The 18,448-nt window shown below is 40.2% G+C and overlaps 2 protein-coding genes across 2 annotated transcripts; both read left to right on the forward strand.

Annotated features, from left to right (window-relative positions):
• The first annotated feature begins 1,169 nt into the window (after positions 1-1,169).
• Positions 1,170-9,134, forward strand: ndnfl (neuron-derived neurotrophic factor, like). The gene is made up of 3 exons (XM_085369969.1): positions 1,170-1,339; positions 2,992-3,116; positions 7,681-9,134. The coding sequence occupies exons 1-3, from the start codon at positions 1,170-1,172 to the stop codon at positions 9,132-9,134; spliced, it is 1,749 nt and encodes a 582-aa protein (XP_085226095.1).
• A 4,634-nt stretch (positions 9,135-13,768) lies between these two features.
• On the forward strand, positions 13,769-18,312 carry dnajc9 (DnaJ (Hsp40) homolog, subfamily C, member 9). Its single transcript, XM_085369123.1, has 5 exons — positions 13,769-14,092; positions 16,935-17,075; positions 17,352-17,606; positions 17,792-17,878; positions 17,974-18,312. Exons 1-5 carry the CDS (start codon positions 13,919-13,921, stop codon positions 18,085-18,087), a joined length of 771 nt encoding a protein of 256 aa, XP_085225249.1. The 5' UTR covers positions 13,769-13,918; the 3' UTR covers positions 18,088-18,312.
• The last annotated feature ends 136 nt before the right edge of the window (positions 18,313-18,448 follow it).

An 18,448-nucleotide genomic window follows, 5' to 3' on the forward strand; every position in this document is an offset into this window, starting at 1 on the left:
AGGATCCAACATCCTCCTCTTCTCGCTCTCCATTTCCACAGCCCTCCCTTCCTCTCTTCCCTCTCATTTCAATCAGTTTTTCTCCCTCTGCATGTCTCTCAGTTAAAGCTTTATGGGTCGTTCACTCCCCTCTTTCTTTGCAAGGATAATGAGCAGGCGCCTCTGTGTGACTTTGTAGCTGCGCGACGATCTGTGAGTTTGAATCTCGGAGCGTCCCGGGGCCCAAAAGACTCAGATGTACCTTCTGTAGCTGCCTCCGTGGTTCCACTGCTGCTGTCATCTGATCTATGGGGCACAGCACTGACATAATACACCTTGTTAGGGGAAGGCGGGGAGTGTGTTGGCGAAGGCTGTGTGACTTTGAACAAATGTGTTTTCTCAGGAGAGAAAGAAAACAGTGAGACCTGTAATCATCTACTATCACTAAATCACAACCGCATGCACACAGGAGCACGCCCACATATAAATGTACAGATAAAAGGACTGTGAAACACTAACAGAGTGCGAGAGAAATAAAAATTAAAAAAAAAACGGGGGAAAAAGACAGAAAGAAAGCCTGAAAAATCTGATACCAGTTCTTCTGGTTTAGGCATTGCATTAATCTATGCTGAATGGATTTGACTGCATCAGAGCACCTCCAGGTGTTGTTTGCACACTCGTCTCTGCATCAGCACGGCATCGTTTTCTCAAGATAAGTCCCCTAATAATCATAATCAAAGATATTTCGAGAACAGACCCATTCAAACCCTCAAACTAAAAATAGAAATGTAGATATAAAGGCAGCGACTTCAGAGTGATATTAGCAACCCACTTCACACTTTGAAAAGTGGTGCGATGGGTGATTTTTTACAGTGAGTGTCAAGCTGTGCTACACACACATCCCAGAGTAATATAGCATGGCAATTTCTTTTCCCTGGTATGAATAATTCTGTCTGAATAGGATAGGATGTTTCTTCATATCAATGAATCATCAGCCGCTACAGCTCTTTAGTGTCTGCCTGAATGGTACAGTAGAAATTTAACTAAGTCTGCGTGTGTGTGTTTGTGTGTGCGTTGCTGATGGGCTCTGATTGATGGTCTTGACCTTTCCACTGTGCATTTTCAGAGCCCGGGAGCCATCCAGGACGTAGGGACGAAGACTAAAAGGCATAAGAGAGTGTGAATCCACTATGGCGCTGTCTTGGTGTCTTGGTGCAGCTTTGGCACTGGTATGTGGATCTTTGTGGCCCCAGGTGCACTCAGGTGTGGCACCTGAGAATGAGGTGCCACTTCGCCCAACTACGTGGTTACCAGAAGGAAAGATCACCTCTGTAACCCTACCTAAAGGACGAACTCGCAGGTAACAGATGGAAAGCATCCATGTGGTTGATAGCTTGTTTCCACTGAGAGCATAGCAAGATTGTTTTCATTATATTTAATGATGTGGTGTCATAAGAGGTGAAAAAGGTGCTCCTATCTTTTAAAAAAATATCCATTTTTCAGCATACTTTATTCTGAATTATCAGTACATTAATATGTGTACCAAATAAACTGTGCCTAATGAATGAAGTGGGTTGAAAGCAGTTTCGAACTAAGCAGAGCAGACTAGGTAATTGCTAAGAAGTGACAGATGAGTGAATCACCAAACAAAAAAAAAGGCACCAATCACGATTAAGATAAATTGAGATTAGGATTAAAATTAAAATCTATTCAAAAGATTAAAAATATATTCACCCCATGATGACATGAAGCTGAAATAAATCAGCAAGCGCCACATAATGAATTCCTTGTCAAACTATATCATTTCCTTAATGCATACACTTAATATTTTTGTCTAATGATTAGACTTGAAATGAACTTAAAGTACCATTTTAAACAGTCAGGTAATTCATGTGTTTCTAATCCAAACAAGTCCATGATAATCTCAGCACTTGTGTAACAGCTGAATTCACGTGAAACTAGATGCTGTCCCTGCTTGACGTTTTTCCTCATTTGCATTTCATTTAAGACCCACGATTAAAAATGGAGGTCTGCTCAGTGAGGTCGGAAACAGTAACATATCACCACCCATTCCCTATCCACCTTTCGTAAAGACAGAGGCTGATTCCAGCAGCGCTGTAGAGAGAGCAAGAGGAAGTGGAGCCCATTTGGCTTGAACCCTACACAACAGTGCCAGTTGCTTTCTGAAAGCGGGAGCAGAAAATTGCGACATGCATCTCCCCGTGAGCTGCAGTCTGTCCACCAGTGCAGTCAAGCAGGACCACACGGCAAATAATGGAGAGAAAACACTGATTCAGAAATTAATCACTCTATTAAATAATCCACAAAGTGCCCTTGAGAAAGAGTGCTGCACATCTGTTTGGAAACAATCACCATCTGTGCAGAATAATGAATAAACGTGTTTGTGTGGCAGGAAATAATTATGCTGTTAATACATTTTCACATAGCACGACTAAATGTAAAGAAATGTTAAAGACTTCTTCTATTCAGTCGTCTTTGCTAAGCAATAAAGAGTTGAATTGAATTTTAATAGGCCACCACAGAATAAGCGTTAAAATGCCCTTCAACAGCAATTCAACTGCCATATAATATGCAAATCTAACATCCAACATGCAACAGCACAACCATGTCCTTATAGTTTCTATGCTAAGCACGAGCTGAAATGGTTACATCAAGCAGACAGATATCCATCTGAAGCCGTCAGTGCAGCCTTATCATCTGATTCTGAGGTCACCTCTCCTGATCTGCTATCAAATGACTGATCAGCGTGTAGGCAAATGGAAACACAGCAACTGGCAAATGTCTGAAACGGCTGTAACTCGTCAAACTTTAGTAAATGAAATTATAACCGCCCCACCTTATCTAAAAATCATCCAACAAAATGAAAGAATGGGCACCGAACAATATCTTGTCTTCTCGTCCATCACCTTGCAGCTGAACAGAAGCAGGATGCTATCTTTCTGTCATCCCCGGTGAAAAAGCAAGTTGGTTCTCTTTGGTGTTTCTCCACAGGTTATACTTCACGCTGAAAAAGAAAGCTCCGGGGATGTCGGTGACAGTCAGCCCTTGTGACCTTCCCATTGAATGGACCTTGGCTGCTCGCACCCTGAAGGACAAACCCCTCAAAAACCTGCAATGTGAGTGGACAGTAAGACCACAAGCTGCACCTTTTGATACCCACTTAACCTGAAGACCTCACTACATCTGGCTTAGCCAAGGACATTGATTAGAGATTATCATTGCCATATAATATGTAGGGATTTAGTGAAGGGCAAACAGTCTAATCTTACTTAAGCTTCAATGTGTAGATGAGACTTTTAAACCAGATATGTGACCAGAATTAGTAGCATAAGGTAAAAAGGTACATTCTTGCTTTGTGTTTTCATTATTTGTAACTTCAAGGTCATGCTTTTACTGCAACTGTTACACAAATTTATAGGCCAACAAACTGATTTCTGTCAAACAATAATTTCACTGTTGAAGCCTGAGTGTGTTTCCGTGTTATGAAAAGTCCACAAATTTAACAGTCCTACATCTTATCAGCACATTGTACCCATTTGTTGAAGTTCAAAGCACTGTAAAACGCATATATTTTTTTCTAAATGCCACCCAATGTCTTTGACAAGGACAGAGACAGCGAGTGTGATCATATCTGTGTGTCACCTGGTGATAAATTTTATCTGAGGCTTTTCATTTCATAAAACACACACACCAAAAAGCTCTGCCAACTCCCTGTTCAAATATTGAATAAAACAACAAACTAAAACTGCACTCTGTAACAATCTGTTTCTTGCAAACCAAAGCAATTAAATAAACTCAAAGGATTAAATATATTCTGGCACAAAGGCTTAGAATTAAAGACAGGCAATCAGTGCTCAGAGGAAACAGAAGTAATCGCATTTCAGTCCTAAAAAGGCAGAGATTTCTGGGAAAGGAAACAGGCCTCAGTGTTTTCCAAGAGTATTTTTCCAGGTTACTTAAACAAGCATCTCCACATGCTAAAATAACATTATGTTATAAAATGACACATGAATCATTCAGACCCTGAGCTCATGGGTCCCCATTGCCAGCCTGAATAATTCACTTTGATTCGGTAACATTTGGTCTCATTTTTCATCTCTAGGAGACATGAACAGTGAAAACAATTGGTGATTTATTTATTTTTTGTCTGTGTTTATCTGGCAGTAGTGTCATTTAAGTGAAGAGTCTGTACTTCAGAATGAAAACACTTTAGGTGCTGAATGAAAATACTGCCAACCATTTTTGAAGTGGCAATTGACATTTTAGATATATATTTGTTTGTTCATTTACAAGGGGCTTAGGATTTTCTCTGTCAGCGAGGTTCAGTGTGATCAATTGTTATAATGTACAAACATAACGCTTTTGGTTTAATAACATGTACTATATATTTTTTAAAACAGCAACACCTAAATAGTATAAAAATTGTGTCCACTGCTTACACTTTGGTGAAACATAACATGATTTATTAACCAGTAAATTAAATTTCTAATTTAGCATTAGCCTACTTCTCAGTAAATCGCTATAGCTAATTTCTTAAATTTCAACTCTTGTGGCATTGCTAAAAACACATTACATTACTACTTTATGGGAAAGCAACTCAAAAACACCAAATAAAGAATTTAATTTTGGTAAACATACTTATTTACATACTGCCAGCAGTAAAAGAGGAAGATAATATGAAACCAGTGGTGATTAGCTTAGCATAGGAGTTAGCCAGGGGGATCTGCTATGAATTGAAATTAACGGGTTAGCGCAATGACTGTTTTCTACAGTCATTGGGTTAGCAAGCTACGTTGAGCTAAAAGTCAAAGCTTTCTGTGTCACTATGGTAACTTACCAAATCACCATGGTAACTTAAGCTGAATACCTTTGGTTTTGAGCAGGTTATGTTCAGATTTTCTGTTTGAAGTCAGCTGGAAGCGCCATGTTTTCATTGATTCTTTTATTCAAAGCATATTTTTAAGTGCAATATAGATTATCTGCAGCAGGAATACATTTTATGTATGCATTTTGTTAAGCTATCCGGTTGTTCAGTGATGACGCGACGAATCCTACTTCCGGGTCTAAAGTAGTCTGCGTTTAATATGGCTTTTGTGTTGTTAACATGTTTAATGTTATGTATTTTCTTCTATTTGATCTCAAAAAGCTCCTAAAACAGTCAGTGATCCCTGTTGACCTCCCTCGGCTTTTATTACCACTAATCATTTATTTAAGCTCAGTCTTTAAAACCTTAGGATGTAACTACAGCCCAGCCTATGCAGCAGTATATGAATGACTAACCTCGTATTGTGGATGGATTATCTCAGTTGTTCTCCTGGCTGAAGTTTGGTCCTTTTACAGCATCCTGCCATGCGATTACATTTGTTTCTGACCACCGAGAACACTCACGGTAACTTTTATCGAGTGGAAAAAAAGTTAGCTTGTTTATATTATGCTAACATAGCTGTGTCGCTAGCGGTCACCTAGCACATCATTATATACCAGCTAGCCCAACTTCAGTAACCCTACAAACGTCACTGCTGTTTAGTTTTCTGTCTTCATTTATGCTGGAAGTGATAGCAGAGCTGTACGTTTTAATTTGTTTCCAAAACCCCGCAGTCAGGACATGCTATATTGTATTTAGATAGAAGCTAGCGAGCTAACTCCCTGCTAACTTCTAACTCCGTTAAATGTCATAAATTCCGTTTTCATGGATGCCTGGATGTTAAACTCAATTGTTACACCTGGTAGAGCAGAACGCTGATCATTTTATTAAAGATGAAAGACTTTAGACAGTTTTTCAACTCTCAGTAATGCCATAGTGATCGTTTGATATGTGGACCTGCAGCAGAGTTTAGACCCAGACACGGCTAGTGACGTCAGACTGAACAACCGGATACCTTACTAAAAACCAAGTCATTAGGTGGTGATACAGAATGTTGTTGTTCTTTTTTTTATTGCCAACTTTCTCTTAATATGCTACTATTTCTGTTTTACACTGCTGGAATTGCAATTACTACAGGATAGATTAGAAAATTAATTAACATGTGTATTACCCAGAATACCCACACAATTAATAAAACGGATTCAATTTGATTTGGCAACAGATTAAAGCGATTTCCATGCCTCTTTTTTTTCCGTTACGGGACAGTAACCTCTAATGTATCACATTTAAAGTTTCAGATATCTAATGTGCAGCTGTGACGTTGTAAACAGCAATATTAAAATAATTAAATTGACTTAAAATGTTTATTTTTAGTGCTCTGTGCATTAAATCTAAGAGTAATTAATTTTCTGCAGTATTAATCTCTTGTCTTATTTGCAAGAAGAAAGGTGAAAAGCGCTGTTGTGTTATGTTTTATCAAGTTGGCTAACACAAAGAAAGCCTGCATGTGTTTCATTCATTTGTAGTAAGAGTCTACCCCTATGACCATGTGGTAAATGGTAAATGGACTTATATAGTTCTTTTCTACTCTAACTGAGCACTCAAAGGGCTTTTTAGTCCAGTCCTCATTTATCCATTTACATAGACATTAATCTATACCTAAGCAACATGTCTCACACTCACACTCTAATGAATGCACTGGGATCATTAGGGTGCCTTTTTGAGGGCCCAAAGTCAGGCACACAGACTGGTGGAGCTGAAAACAAACCACTGACCGTCCAGTTGGTAGACAACCGGTTCTATCTCCTGAGCCACAGCTGCCCCCCATATTATATGCTGTTTATCTAATCTGTACAAAAACAGACTTCTAATAACGTGGTGTTTTTGTGTAATTAATTATGTAATTGCACTAATTGTATGAGTGCACTGACTTCAAGGAGGCTACATTAAGCAAACTCCATACAGAGTGTGGCATGCATCTTATCCAATTCAGAGCATGAAAGTAATAAGCATTTCTTACGCAATGACAGCTTTATTTCTTTAACACTGTAAAGAACCTAATATGAGATAATCCAAACTTTATAAGGTCTCCTTCAGGCATGTTTTGATATATAATCTGAGTTATTGCACTTGTATTTATTGTTGGCCACATTTAATTTGTGCAGATTCTAACATTGATTTATATTGCATATTAAGTTGTGCAATATTATTTTATGACTTTGCAGGATAAAGTTTATTATAACATTAATTGCTTCATTTAGGGCACTTTATAATTTTATGTGTAACATTTAAGTTATTTATTATCACCCCTTGAAAAAACGTTAGCTCCTATCTGCTGGTGTGTATGTCAGGATATAAAGTTCACACTGTTTATTATGGAGAATACTTTTAAGAAAACCTATAACCCACCATTCATCTATAGCTCAGGGAAACTGGAGAACAGTACTGAAACAAGACACCAGGGTTACGCATATAAGAATTATGCTACTTTAGATAATAATGTTTGTCTGAAAATCATGTCTAATTATTCTTCCTGATTTAAAAATCCCAAATCTGAGAATGTACAAATACTACCAGATGTGCAAAAACTACCAGATGCAATTCAAGTCCTGCTTCACTCTAACTAACTCCAACTGTGTGCAGCAAAACATTTATCCTTCACTGAATGAATGTGAAAACAATCTTCTAGTATCAAACTTTGTCATTGTCCAAAGTGATGGTCAAATGCACAAGTGAAGTAAGAATAAGCAAAACATATTCAAGTGTGTCATTGTGATCTATTGTGGCTAGCTTTCTTTTTTCTTCTTTGCTCACAGGGAGTACTAAAAAAAGCATGCCTGAGGTGTGGTGGCGAGGTCCTGGGATGGAGGAGAAAATACACAGCAATACTGGCAATACAGTGGAAAGCTACAGTGGTCCAACCTATCCAAGCGCTTCCATCTACATCCTAAGGCTACGCTCCAAACAGCAGAACACCAGAGCAACAGTGTATCTTCATGAAGGCCTGGGGCCTTCAGGCATCTTCCCTCTGCTCCCAGCTGACCCACAAGTTCACACATTAGGTGTAGGCATGACCAGCGTCACCCTCAGCTGGGCACCCAGTGCCTCCATAACGAGCCTCCCACATACACAGACCAGTTATGAATACTGTGTCCTTGTCAACTCACAGGAAAACTACCCCAGCCTTTGTGCTGCACAGAAGAGTATGAGGAAAGAGAAAGACCAAAAACAAGAAAAGAAGGACAGACGGAGCAGGGTGACGGTCTGGCCCATTTTGAAAGAGTGGTGGTGGCAGCAGTGGGACACTTATCCTGAAAGTCCTCAAAGTCCACCAGCTTCCCTCACTGATGAGTATGAAGACCTCCAATGTGTGTGTCAGGGGACAGAAAGTGTTTGCACTGTCTCAGAGCTCCTGCCTGAGACCCAGTATTACTTTGATGTCTTTGTGGTCGACAGGCTGAATGGGACCAGCATGGCATACAAGGGGACACTTGCTCGGACACATGAGGAGGCTCGACCTGCTATTACCGCCCTTAGAGAAGGAGAGCTGAGGTGGGTGACTTTCCAAGACAGAGGCTTCAGCTCGGAGCAGTTCTTCAGTTTCCGTCCTCGGGGTTGGCAACAGAGTGGCCTCCTCACCTTGCAGAGCTGTGGGGAAGGTGAAAAGGTCAAGGTGACTGTATCTAGTAAAGGTCAGGTCTTGACCTCTCAGGCTGCTGGGCGAGAATTAGCGCACATATGGCTCCAGGGAAGTACTTCCTATCTCATCCACCTGGAGAGAGAAGGAACCGCCATGGACCACACCTCTGCTGTTACAGACCCATCGCTACCAGAAGGTCTGACAGCTTCAGTCAAAATGCAGACCTCATCAGCTTACCACCGCAGAGGAGTCCCATCTCTGCCCTCCACCTTACAGATAAAATCCTTCAACCGATTGCGTGGTTGCAGTAGTGTCACCCTAGCATGGATGGGAACAGAAGAAAGAAGCCTTTACTGTGTGTACCGCAGAAAGCTTGGAAGCCATGAAGCAGAAGCTGGCGGAGCATCAGCTCTAACTGCACCCTGTCTGGGGCCAGAGTCCCGCTCTGACACCGAGAGAGTTCTCTGCAAGTATTTCCAAGAGCTGAATCCTCGGCGGGCCGTCACTACAGCTGTGATTGGGGGCCTGGAGCCAGGAATGGCCTATGTGTTTGATGTCTATCTAATGAGACGCTGGGGGATCCCTATCAAGTACACCAGCAAGATTGTGAAGACTAGAAAGGAATGCTGAGCTGCTGCCCCCTACAGGAGGTTTTTAAACTGTCCCAGTTAAGGGACAAATGCATCAGCCATGGGCATGCTATAAAGACTGTCCAAGAGAACGAAGCCATTTGACTGTTGTAGAGAGACTGTTACCATAACAAGGAAATATTCCCTCTGGAGGAGCAATGGTTACATTCAAGATCTCCACTTACAAGATCTGTGCAAGTGGATAGAAAGCATATGAGAAGGATCTGCACACCAGCAAAAGTTCATAACATTTACAATACAGTTCCTGTGCTTTTGTCATTTTTTCCATTGTTGATCATAATAATAATGTGTCAGTTGTCCAAGTGCTTATTTTGTGTCAGAATACAAAGAACGGATGAGGTTTGTGATGACAAAAGTCAAGACAAAAACAACAACAGAGACTGTGCCAAATATGCAACAGAAGCAGATGGGGCAATAATTAGATCACATCTGAGACGCGGGGGTTGTAGTATATATCTCCAGTGCTGCATATTGTACAGGCTTATAAACACAGATGGGTGCAATCTACAGATGCTAAGTTCAAAGTCAGTGTGTATCTTTGTGTTCTGCTTTCGCATGAAGCAGTGAAAATACTTAGTGACTTGCCTCATTGTCTTTGATGTATTCTTGTGCTGCTTCAAACTCATTAATAAATACTTGGGTATCCATATGGTTCTGCCTGACTGATGCATGTATTTGCACTATTTTGTGAAATTCTAAATTTAACGCTTCAGCTTTTATCATGAGAAATTAAGTCTGTTGGGTTGCTCAAGGCCACACTAATCTGTGGCATTTAATTAAGGGGAGATTTATGATTTATTTTGGTTAATAGATTCAAAGTAAGGTTGAAATATAAAAACATTTACTTTACATAGACATTAATCTGCTGATAGATTCTTTTCAGGAGAAAATAATATAAAAAAACAATGTTAAAAGGGGTCATTTATATATGGCATTATCACTTCAGACACAGCAGCTTTAACATCATTACACAATAATTTGTCTGCAGCATCACCCGTTAACCTCAATCTTAGCATTTGATCATGCTGTGATCATATTTGAATGAGAGGATGGATTTAAATTATTAGCTAGCAATAAGGCTAGCAAGCTTGGTAATCAAGCTCCACCCATAAGCTGTACAGGTTCAACACCTGCTAAATAAAGATGACAGCGATACTGAGGTGAGTTGTTGAGAATATCAACTTTTCTGTAGGTAAACACTGTTGCATTTTTGCCACTGAGCTGCTGTTAGCTGCTGTTGGCTCTTGTTAGCTGCTATTAGCCGGTGTTAGTGAAAATTTCTTTGAAACAGATCAAACACAATGTGAGAGTAAAATCAAACCTTTAATAAGAGGAAAAGCGTGACTTTTAGGACACTCAAACCTAACATTAGCTGACATAGCGTTAGCTTATAACCAGCTGTTGTTGCATAGCTGGCATTTTCAGTTGACCAGATGGGTTGCATGTCTAATCCACTAAAAATAAGTAATTGTGACAATTTGGGGGAATAAATAAGCATGTTTATGCACATTTGCATGTGTCGGAGCCCTGACTTCATTAAAGAGATGAGGCTTAAGGTGGGGAGGAAGAGAATGGTGTGGAAATGAGAAAGAAGAGAGAAAAATGAAAGATGAGTTGGAGAAGGAGAAAGACATAGTGAGGAAGAGATGATGACAATATAAAAGTTTCATTTATTAAATATTCATCTATAGCTAGGAAAGAGCTATTTGTGATCTTTAAATCAAAAGTAACTTATAAGGCGTCCTGCATGTAGGGTGGTCTCCACATAAAACACAAATGGCATTTCAAGTTTTTACAACAGATGCAGCACTTGCAAAGGAATACAAGAGACTGATGCTGATTTAGCTTTGATTGGTGGGAAATGGAGAAATGCTAAGCAGCTGTGGTAAGACAATAAGGGTTTATTCAAGAGAAAACACAAAGCCTTGCTGGTTTGTGGTAGTACCAGTGAAATGCACACATAAATACACTGAGCATGTTTACAGAATCAGTTTGATGAAAGACGTAGTTACATAGTAACTATGAGAACAGCATTGCTTTCTATCTAATAAATAAACTAAAAAATACTTACTTTAAAGTTTAAAGTATTTAACACTTTGCATAATCATAAACATGATATTACTGAATCATAATTAGTGATTTATTGATGTGTATATCTCTTAAACATTGTATTGTTAATGATTTTAATTATTTAATTATTATATTATTAAGTAAAGGATCTTGAATATGCATCTGCCATGCAAAAAGAAAAGAAGAAGACAGCAGAGATTTATGGATGTAGTGAAGGAGAACATGGAAAGGGTTGGTGCTAGGAAATGAGGGTCACCACAGCTGAAGGAAGAAGAAGCCTTATATGCATTTAATCTAAAAAATAATAAATAATGAAAGCTTTAATGTGTGGAGTACAGAGTGCAATAATAGTTAAAAGTAACAGATAAAATACATTAAACTTGAGTAAAGTATTCTTCAACCTTCTTCAACCGCACATCTTCAACCTTTCCCTCTCTCTGTCTGTAGTCCCAGCCTGCTTCAAAATGGCCACCATCGTCCCTGTACCCAAATCCTCCACCATCTCCTCATTGAACGACTGGCGACCTGTAGCCCTGACCCCCATCGTAAGCAAATGCTTCGAGAAGCTGGTCAGGGACTTCATCTGCTCTGCACTACCCGACTCACTGGACCCTCTACAGTTTGCATACCGCCACAACAGGTCCACTGATGATGCCATAGCCCTGACACTACACACTGCCCTGTCACACCTGGAGAAGAGAGACACGTATGTGAGAATGCTGTTTGTAGATTACAGCTCAGCATTCAATACCATCGTTCCCTCGAAGCTGGACAGGAAACTGCAGGATCTAGGACTGAGCAGCTCCCTCTGCAGCTGGATCCTTAGCTTCCTGTCTGACAGACGCCAAGTGGTCAGACTGGGCAGCATCACCTCATCCCCCATCACACTGAACACTGGTGCTCCACAGGGGTGTGTACTGAGCCCTCTCCTGTACTCACTCTACACCTACGACTGCACAGCCACTAACAGCTCCAACATCATTGTGAAGTTTGCGGACGACACTACAGTGGTGGGTCTTATCACCAATGGTGATGAGACGGCTTACAGGGAGGAGGTCAGCGCCCTGACCCACTGGTGTCAAGACAACCATCTCACCCTCAACGTCGCAAAGACAAAGGAGTTGATAGTGGACTTCCGGAGGTGCAGAGAAGTACACACCCCCATCACCATCAACGGCGCTGCTGTAGAGAGAGTGAGCAGCTTCCGGTTCCTTGGTGTACATCTGGCTGAGGATCTTACGTGGTCAGTACACACAAACAAAACAGTGAAGAAGGCGCAGCAGCGCCTCTTCTTTCTCAGGAGACTGAAAAGATTCGGCATGAGCCCCCGCATCCTCAGGACCTTCTATCACTGTGCCATTGAGAGCATCCTCACTGGATGCATCACCACCTGGTATGGCAACAGCACCGCCTACAACTGCAAAGCTCTCCAGCGAGTAGTGCGGTGCTCTGAACGGATAATTGGAGGTGAGCTTCCCTCCCTCCAAGACATCTACAGGAAGCGGTGCCTGAGGAAAGCGGGGAGGATCATCAAGGACTCCAGTCACCCCAGCCATAAACTGTTCAGACTGCTTCCATCAGGAAGGAGGTTCTGCAGCATCCGGTCCCGTACCAGCAGACTGAGAGACAGCTTTTTCCATCAGGCCATCAGACTGCTGAACACGTCATAGACACCTCAGCTTCACTACTGGAACTTCAACATTATGCACTCCACACTGTATATAAATGCCACTTGTTTTGCACATATTCAACTCTGTATATTTTATATATTTTATTATTATTATTATTATTATTTATTTATTTATTTATTTATTTTTTTTACTATTTAATTTGTAAAAATGTGTATACACACACACACACACACACACACACACACACACACGTAGGAAAATATTTAGTATACACATCCAGAAATGCATACACTATTATATATTGTACATATATTTATTAGTTTCAGGTTGGCCATTCTTGTATTTTGCTCGTTTGTGTTGTTGTGTTTGCACATCTCTGTTGCTTGTGGGGCTCGCACACAAGAATTTCACTCGCTTGTGCTGTGCCAGTGTGCCTGCACATGTGATGTGACAATAAAAGTGATTTGATTTGATTTGATTTGAGTTACATTCCAACTGGTCCTATCTATGTATTCATTTAACTGAGTTGGGGACTGCAAGATTATGGGTACTTTAGTTGTACTGTTTTAACACCAAACATGTATCGTGTAAAAATGTATTAACATTTATAGTTTATAACATACTGGCAACACATTGAAGATGTTAAGTACATGTATACACACTATAAATACTATCTGAAAGACGTTTGGGAAATAAGTAAAGAAAAAAAGTTTTAAAAAGTTGTTCAAAACTATCTTTCCCCAAAGGATAAATCTTGTGTTATCTCTTGTGTAAAAGTGCGCAAGTTTTGTGTGAAAAAGAAGTCATGAAAGGCCTCATTACACATTCTGATAATGTCGGTCACGAGATCCAATCAGAAGACGTTTCTGTACGTTACGCAAGCGCGTCGATGCACGCAGTGGTCTCTGTGACAGGCTAGCGCGCCAAATTGATGTTACCGACAACAGAAAACAAATTAATGCTTAGCTAGCCACAAAACTACCCAGTACACGTCGCGGAGAGTCTTAGGACGAAATTGTTTTCCTGTCAAAGCTCAGACTGAGGCACCTGGTCCGCTGTCAGGATGGGTCTGCTCGAGCGTTGCCAGGAGCTTTTTAAGACCTCAAACTTGTATGAGGTTCTGGGAATCAACAAAGAGGCGACAGAGGCTGAGATCCGGAGGAGCTACTACAAAGTGTCGCTGAAAGTCCATCCAGACCGGGCTCCTGACGACCCGCTGGCCACAGAGAAATTTCAGGTGAACGCTCGTTGTTGTTGTGACAACACACATACACGCAGAGATTAAGCTAGGCTTGCGAGCTAGCTAACGCAGCTAACTGTAGTTGCCGTGAATAATCTCGCACTGTGCCATCACAGACTTCACCCCAGTAGCATCCAGTCGCGGGATTTGGACATGCGTTTGTGGTATCTACATGATTACAGAGATGTTTTGAGCATCCCCCAGTGATACTGAATTTTCACAGTAATTCAGGTGCAAAACAGACTCGTTAGGTAATTTATATCCCCACATATAAGTTACCCTGTAAACTGAATTCAACACTTTGCTTACTACCTCAAATAGAACCTGTATTAGAAAGTCAAGCAGGCTAAACGAAACAGTTGAGAAACTAAGTCTCACATCTATGGTGAGAGCCATTATCCACAAATGGAAAAAACGTGGAACAGAACCTTCCCATCAAAGACTCAACCAGGAGGTAAAAAATAACCCCAAACAACATCTAACGAACCTCACTTGTCTCTGTTAAAGTAAGTGTTCATGATTCAATGATAAGAAAGAGACTGGGCAAAAATGACATCCACTGGAGAGTTCAAAGGCGAAAACCACTACTGATTAAAAAGACCACAAAGGCTCATGTCACATTTGCAAAAAAAAACAAACAAAAAACATTGTAATGATCCCCATGCCTTTTGGGAAAATATTCTGTGGACTCGCTAGGCAAAGTTGAACTTATGGTTTGAGTTACATCAGGGTGTAAAACGAAGACATAATTTCATAAGTATGATATGACGTTATTGTGATGGCCGCTGCTGGTTTAGGACCTGAATGACTTGCTGTTATGGATGGAACCATGAATTCTGAAAATGCAGAAAGTCCTGAAGGGGAATGTGTCAAGCAGAGACAAAAAGAAAAAAAAACAAAAAAACAAAACAAAGATTATGCAGTGGCCTAGTTTAAGTCCAAACTTAAATCAGATCCAGATGTTTTGGCATGACATTAAAAAGGCCGATCATGGTCAAAAACCTTCCAATGTGGCTGAATTAAAACACTTCTGTTGTAAAGAAGAGCGGGCCAGATTGCCTCCACAGTGATGTGAAAGCCTCATTGCCAGTTATCACAAACACTTGATTGCCATTCTTGCTGCCAGTGGTGGTTAAACCAGTTATTAGGTTTAGGGGTAATTACCTTTTCACATAGGGCCATATAGGTTTGGATCGGCTTGAATTCCAAAAATAAAAGTATTTAAAATAGCACTTTGTATTTATCTGGGTTTTGTCTAATATCAAAATGTGTTTAGTGATCTAAAAAATGTCAGTGATATGGGGGGAAGGGGGGGGGGGGGGACAGAAAACAGGGGAGGCAAATACTTCTTGCAACAAAACTGTTAATCTAGTGTTGTCAGGTAAAGGCACTTGCTAAGGTATTGGAAGTTATTGACCATAATGAATTAATGAATGACTTTAAATAATAATAATAAATTTTATTTTAAAGCACCTTTCAGAACACTCAAGGACACTGCACACAGCAGAATAATAAAAACAAGCATAAAAGCAGACAATTTACAAAATCATATAATGCAAAACATAAAACAGATTTAAAATAGCAGAATGGAAAAGGTTATGTGGGATAAGCTATTTTGAACAGGTGAGTTTTGAATCTAGACTTAAAAAGAGAAAAGGAAGTAATATTTCTTATATCAGGAGGTAGGCAATTCCAAAGTCGAGGAGCAGAGCAGCTGAAAGCCCTGCTCCCCATAGTGGCGAGGCGGGGGGAGGGGGCAGAGAGAGAAAGAGAAGAAGATGATTTAAGACGCCAAGCTGGAATGGTGATCTGAACCAAATCAGCGAGATATGGAGGGAAGAGAAGATGAATAGCCTTACATGTATACAAAAGTATTTTAAAATTGATGCGATATTTGACCGGCAGCCAATTAAGCTGTTGCAGGACAGGGGTGATGTGGTAAATAGATGGGGTCCTTGTGATAATAGCAGAGTTCTGGACACATTGAAGCTTATGTATGGACTTTTGGGTGAGACCAAAAAGAAGTGAATTGCAGTAATCAATCCGAGAAGTAACAAAGCTATGAACAAGAATAGCAGTGGCATGTGGAGTGAGAAAAGGATGGACAAGATTAATGTTGCGCAATTGGAAATATGCAGACCGAATAACATTATTGATGTGTGAATTAAAAGATAAAGTCCTGTCGAGGATGACACCCAAACTTTTCACATATGGAGAAACAGAGACCGGTGAGTTATTGATAGTAACAGAGAAGTTATTAGTTCTGGATAATGTTGATTTAGAGCAGGGGTGTCAAACTCAAATACACAGTGGGCCAAAATTCAAAACTAGAACAAGGTCGCGGGCTAACATTAATATTTATTGAAAAATATCTTCCTCCAGATTTAAGAATTAATCTCTTCTTATGGACTCAAACAAGTTTTGCTGAAAAACTGAATGTGGAACAAGCAAAGCTTAATACTAAACAATGTATATATTAGCTGTATAATATCAGTAGGCCAGCTCTAATAGTAATTTGGTATGGCTTCGCAGGCCACATGTAATTAGGCTGCGGGCTAAATTTGGCCCGCGGGCCAGAGTTTGACACCTATGATTTAGAGCCTGCCAAAAGAAGCTCTGATTTATTTTGGTATATGAAAATGCCTATAATATAAAGGCTGTGGCAGCATCTCACAAATGTCTCTTGTCTAGTTCGTATATGTATATATAGGTGCGGCATTTTACAGACTAATATCAAGTAATGGCCTCAGTTCATCAGTGTTTCAATGCACCTCTAAATCAGTGTGTAATACCATAGTTTTCAGTAAGAGTTGTATTTTGGTGTGAAATGTCCCTACAGGTGTTGGGAAAGCTGTACGCGGTGCTGAGCGATAAGGAGCAGAAGGCTATTTACGATGAGCAGGGAGTGGTGGATGAAGAGTCTGACGTCCTGAAGCAAGACCGCTGTTGGGAAGACTATTGGAGACTGCTTTTCCCAAAGGTACCAGAGCACAGAGTGATTTTTGTTTTTTCACTAACATGACTCACTAATGAGTCACAGTGAATGTTGTTTGTCTGTCTGTGTCCTGGGATGATGTGACACCTGAAGCGAGTCACTTAGAGGAGGAGGTTACAGCAAATATATGGTCAGACTACACCTATGCATAATAGTAAATTGATGCAAGCATAATATATTTCAATTTGTTTGTTTTATTATTAATTCATTAATGTTCATATTACAACATTACAACATGCTGTCTTTCCACCCACCTCATAGATCACAGTCCAGGACATACTTGAGTTTGAGAAGACGTACAAGGGCTCTGACGAGGAGCGACAGGATGTGATCAAGCTTTACTTACAGCACGAGGGAGATATGGACGCCATCACCGCCTCAGCTCTGTGCTGCTCCCAAGAAGATGAGCCCAGGCTGTGCAGCATGATCCAAGATGCCATCGATAGTGGCGAAGTAACAGCCTTCCCAGCTTTTACTCATGAGACCGAGAAGAAGAAAAGGGCCCGGAGGAAGAGGGTGAGAGATGTGTTGGTGTTGAATCACAACTTATGTGCAGGGTTTTGTTTTGTTTTTTTGCCATGATTGTTAGATGGCCAAAAGTACTTGTAAAACTTTAATCATTGCTAATAATTTGTAAGAAATGAGTACAAAAGATAAGGCTCCAGCGTCTTTGAGCTTAATGATTGCACCTAACCTTGCAGGCTGATAGAGAGCGCCAAGAAGCAGAGGAAATGCAGAAAAAGATGGGGCTGGACGACCAGGATGACAGTCTTGTGATGATGCTTAAGGTGACAAATGCATGTGCAGATGTTAGAAAGTTTCAGGGGTATAGCTTGTTTATCCTCTGACTAACTTTGCTTTCTTCTTGTTTCCTTCTCTGCAGCAACGACAGCAGTCCAGAGAGCAAAATTTTAACAGTTTCCTGTCTGACCTGGAAGCAAAATACTCCAAGAAAAGTGCCCCAAAACCCCAAAAAGGAAAAAAAGCAAAAAAGTAAAATGTTCTAATATTAGTAGATACAATGTATGTAAGTTCTGGAAGATAACCACATTCACAAAACAAACAACTTTGGAAGAACATTCATATACACAGTTGTACAGCTGCATTCTGTAATCATTGAAATGATCAGCCTCAGTAGCTTTTATGTGACGCTGTATTTTGTCTCATTTGTTTTTTCTGTTAATCTTAAAAAATAAAAAAAAGACCCAAAAAAACCAAATAAATCCAGTTATGTAACACATCATTGCTTCACAGCGTTGTTTATTTATTTATTTTTACAAAACAGGTTAAAAGAAAATGCATTGCAGAAAATTGTTGACTTTTTTTCAAGCTTTGTGGCATGGCTATCTGATAAATGA

The sequence above is a fragment of the Diplotaxodon limnothrissa genome, linkage group LG13 (genome assembly GCF_057381915.1).
Source record: "Diplotaxodon limnothrissa isolate DT_005_m linkage group LG13, D_limnothrissa_male_GT1.1, whole genome shotgun sequence".
NCBI classification, from domain to species: domain Eukaryota; kingdom Metazoa; phylum Chordata; class Actinopteri; order Cichliformes; family Cichlidae; genus Diplotaxodon; species Diplotaxodon limnothrissa.

Bases quoted from the DNA above. Each gene is read 5' to 3' on its own strand.
- ndnfl (XM_085369969.1), top strand. From the start codon at position 1,170: ATGGCGCTGTCTTGGTGTCTTGGTGCAGCTTTGGCACTGGTATGTGGA. The intron at 1,340-2,991 runs GTAACAGATGGA...GTTTCTCCACAG, and splicing joins CCTAAAGGACGAACTCGCAG to GTTATACTTCACGCTGAAAA. The intron at 3,117-7,680 runs GTGAGTGGACAG...CTTTGCTCACAG, and splicing joins ACCCCTCAAAAACCTGCAAT to GGAGTACTAAAAAAAGCATG.
- dnajc9 (XM_085369123.1), top strand. From the start codon at position 13,919: ATGGGTCTGCTCGAGCGTTGCCAGGAGCTTTTTAAGACCTCAAACTTG. The intron at 14,093-16,934 runs GTGAACGCTCGT...ATGTCCCTACAG, and splicing joins TGGCCACAGAGAAATTTCAG to GTGTTGGGAAAGCTGTACGC. The intron at 17,879-17,973 runs GTGACAAATGCA...CCTTCTCTGCAG, and splicing joins GTCTTGTGATGATGCTTAAG to CAACGACAGCAGTCCAGAGA.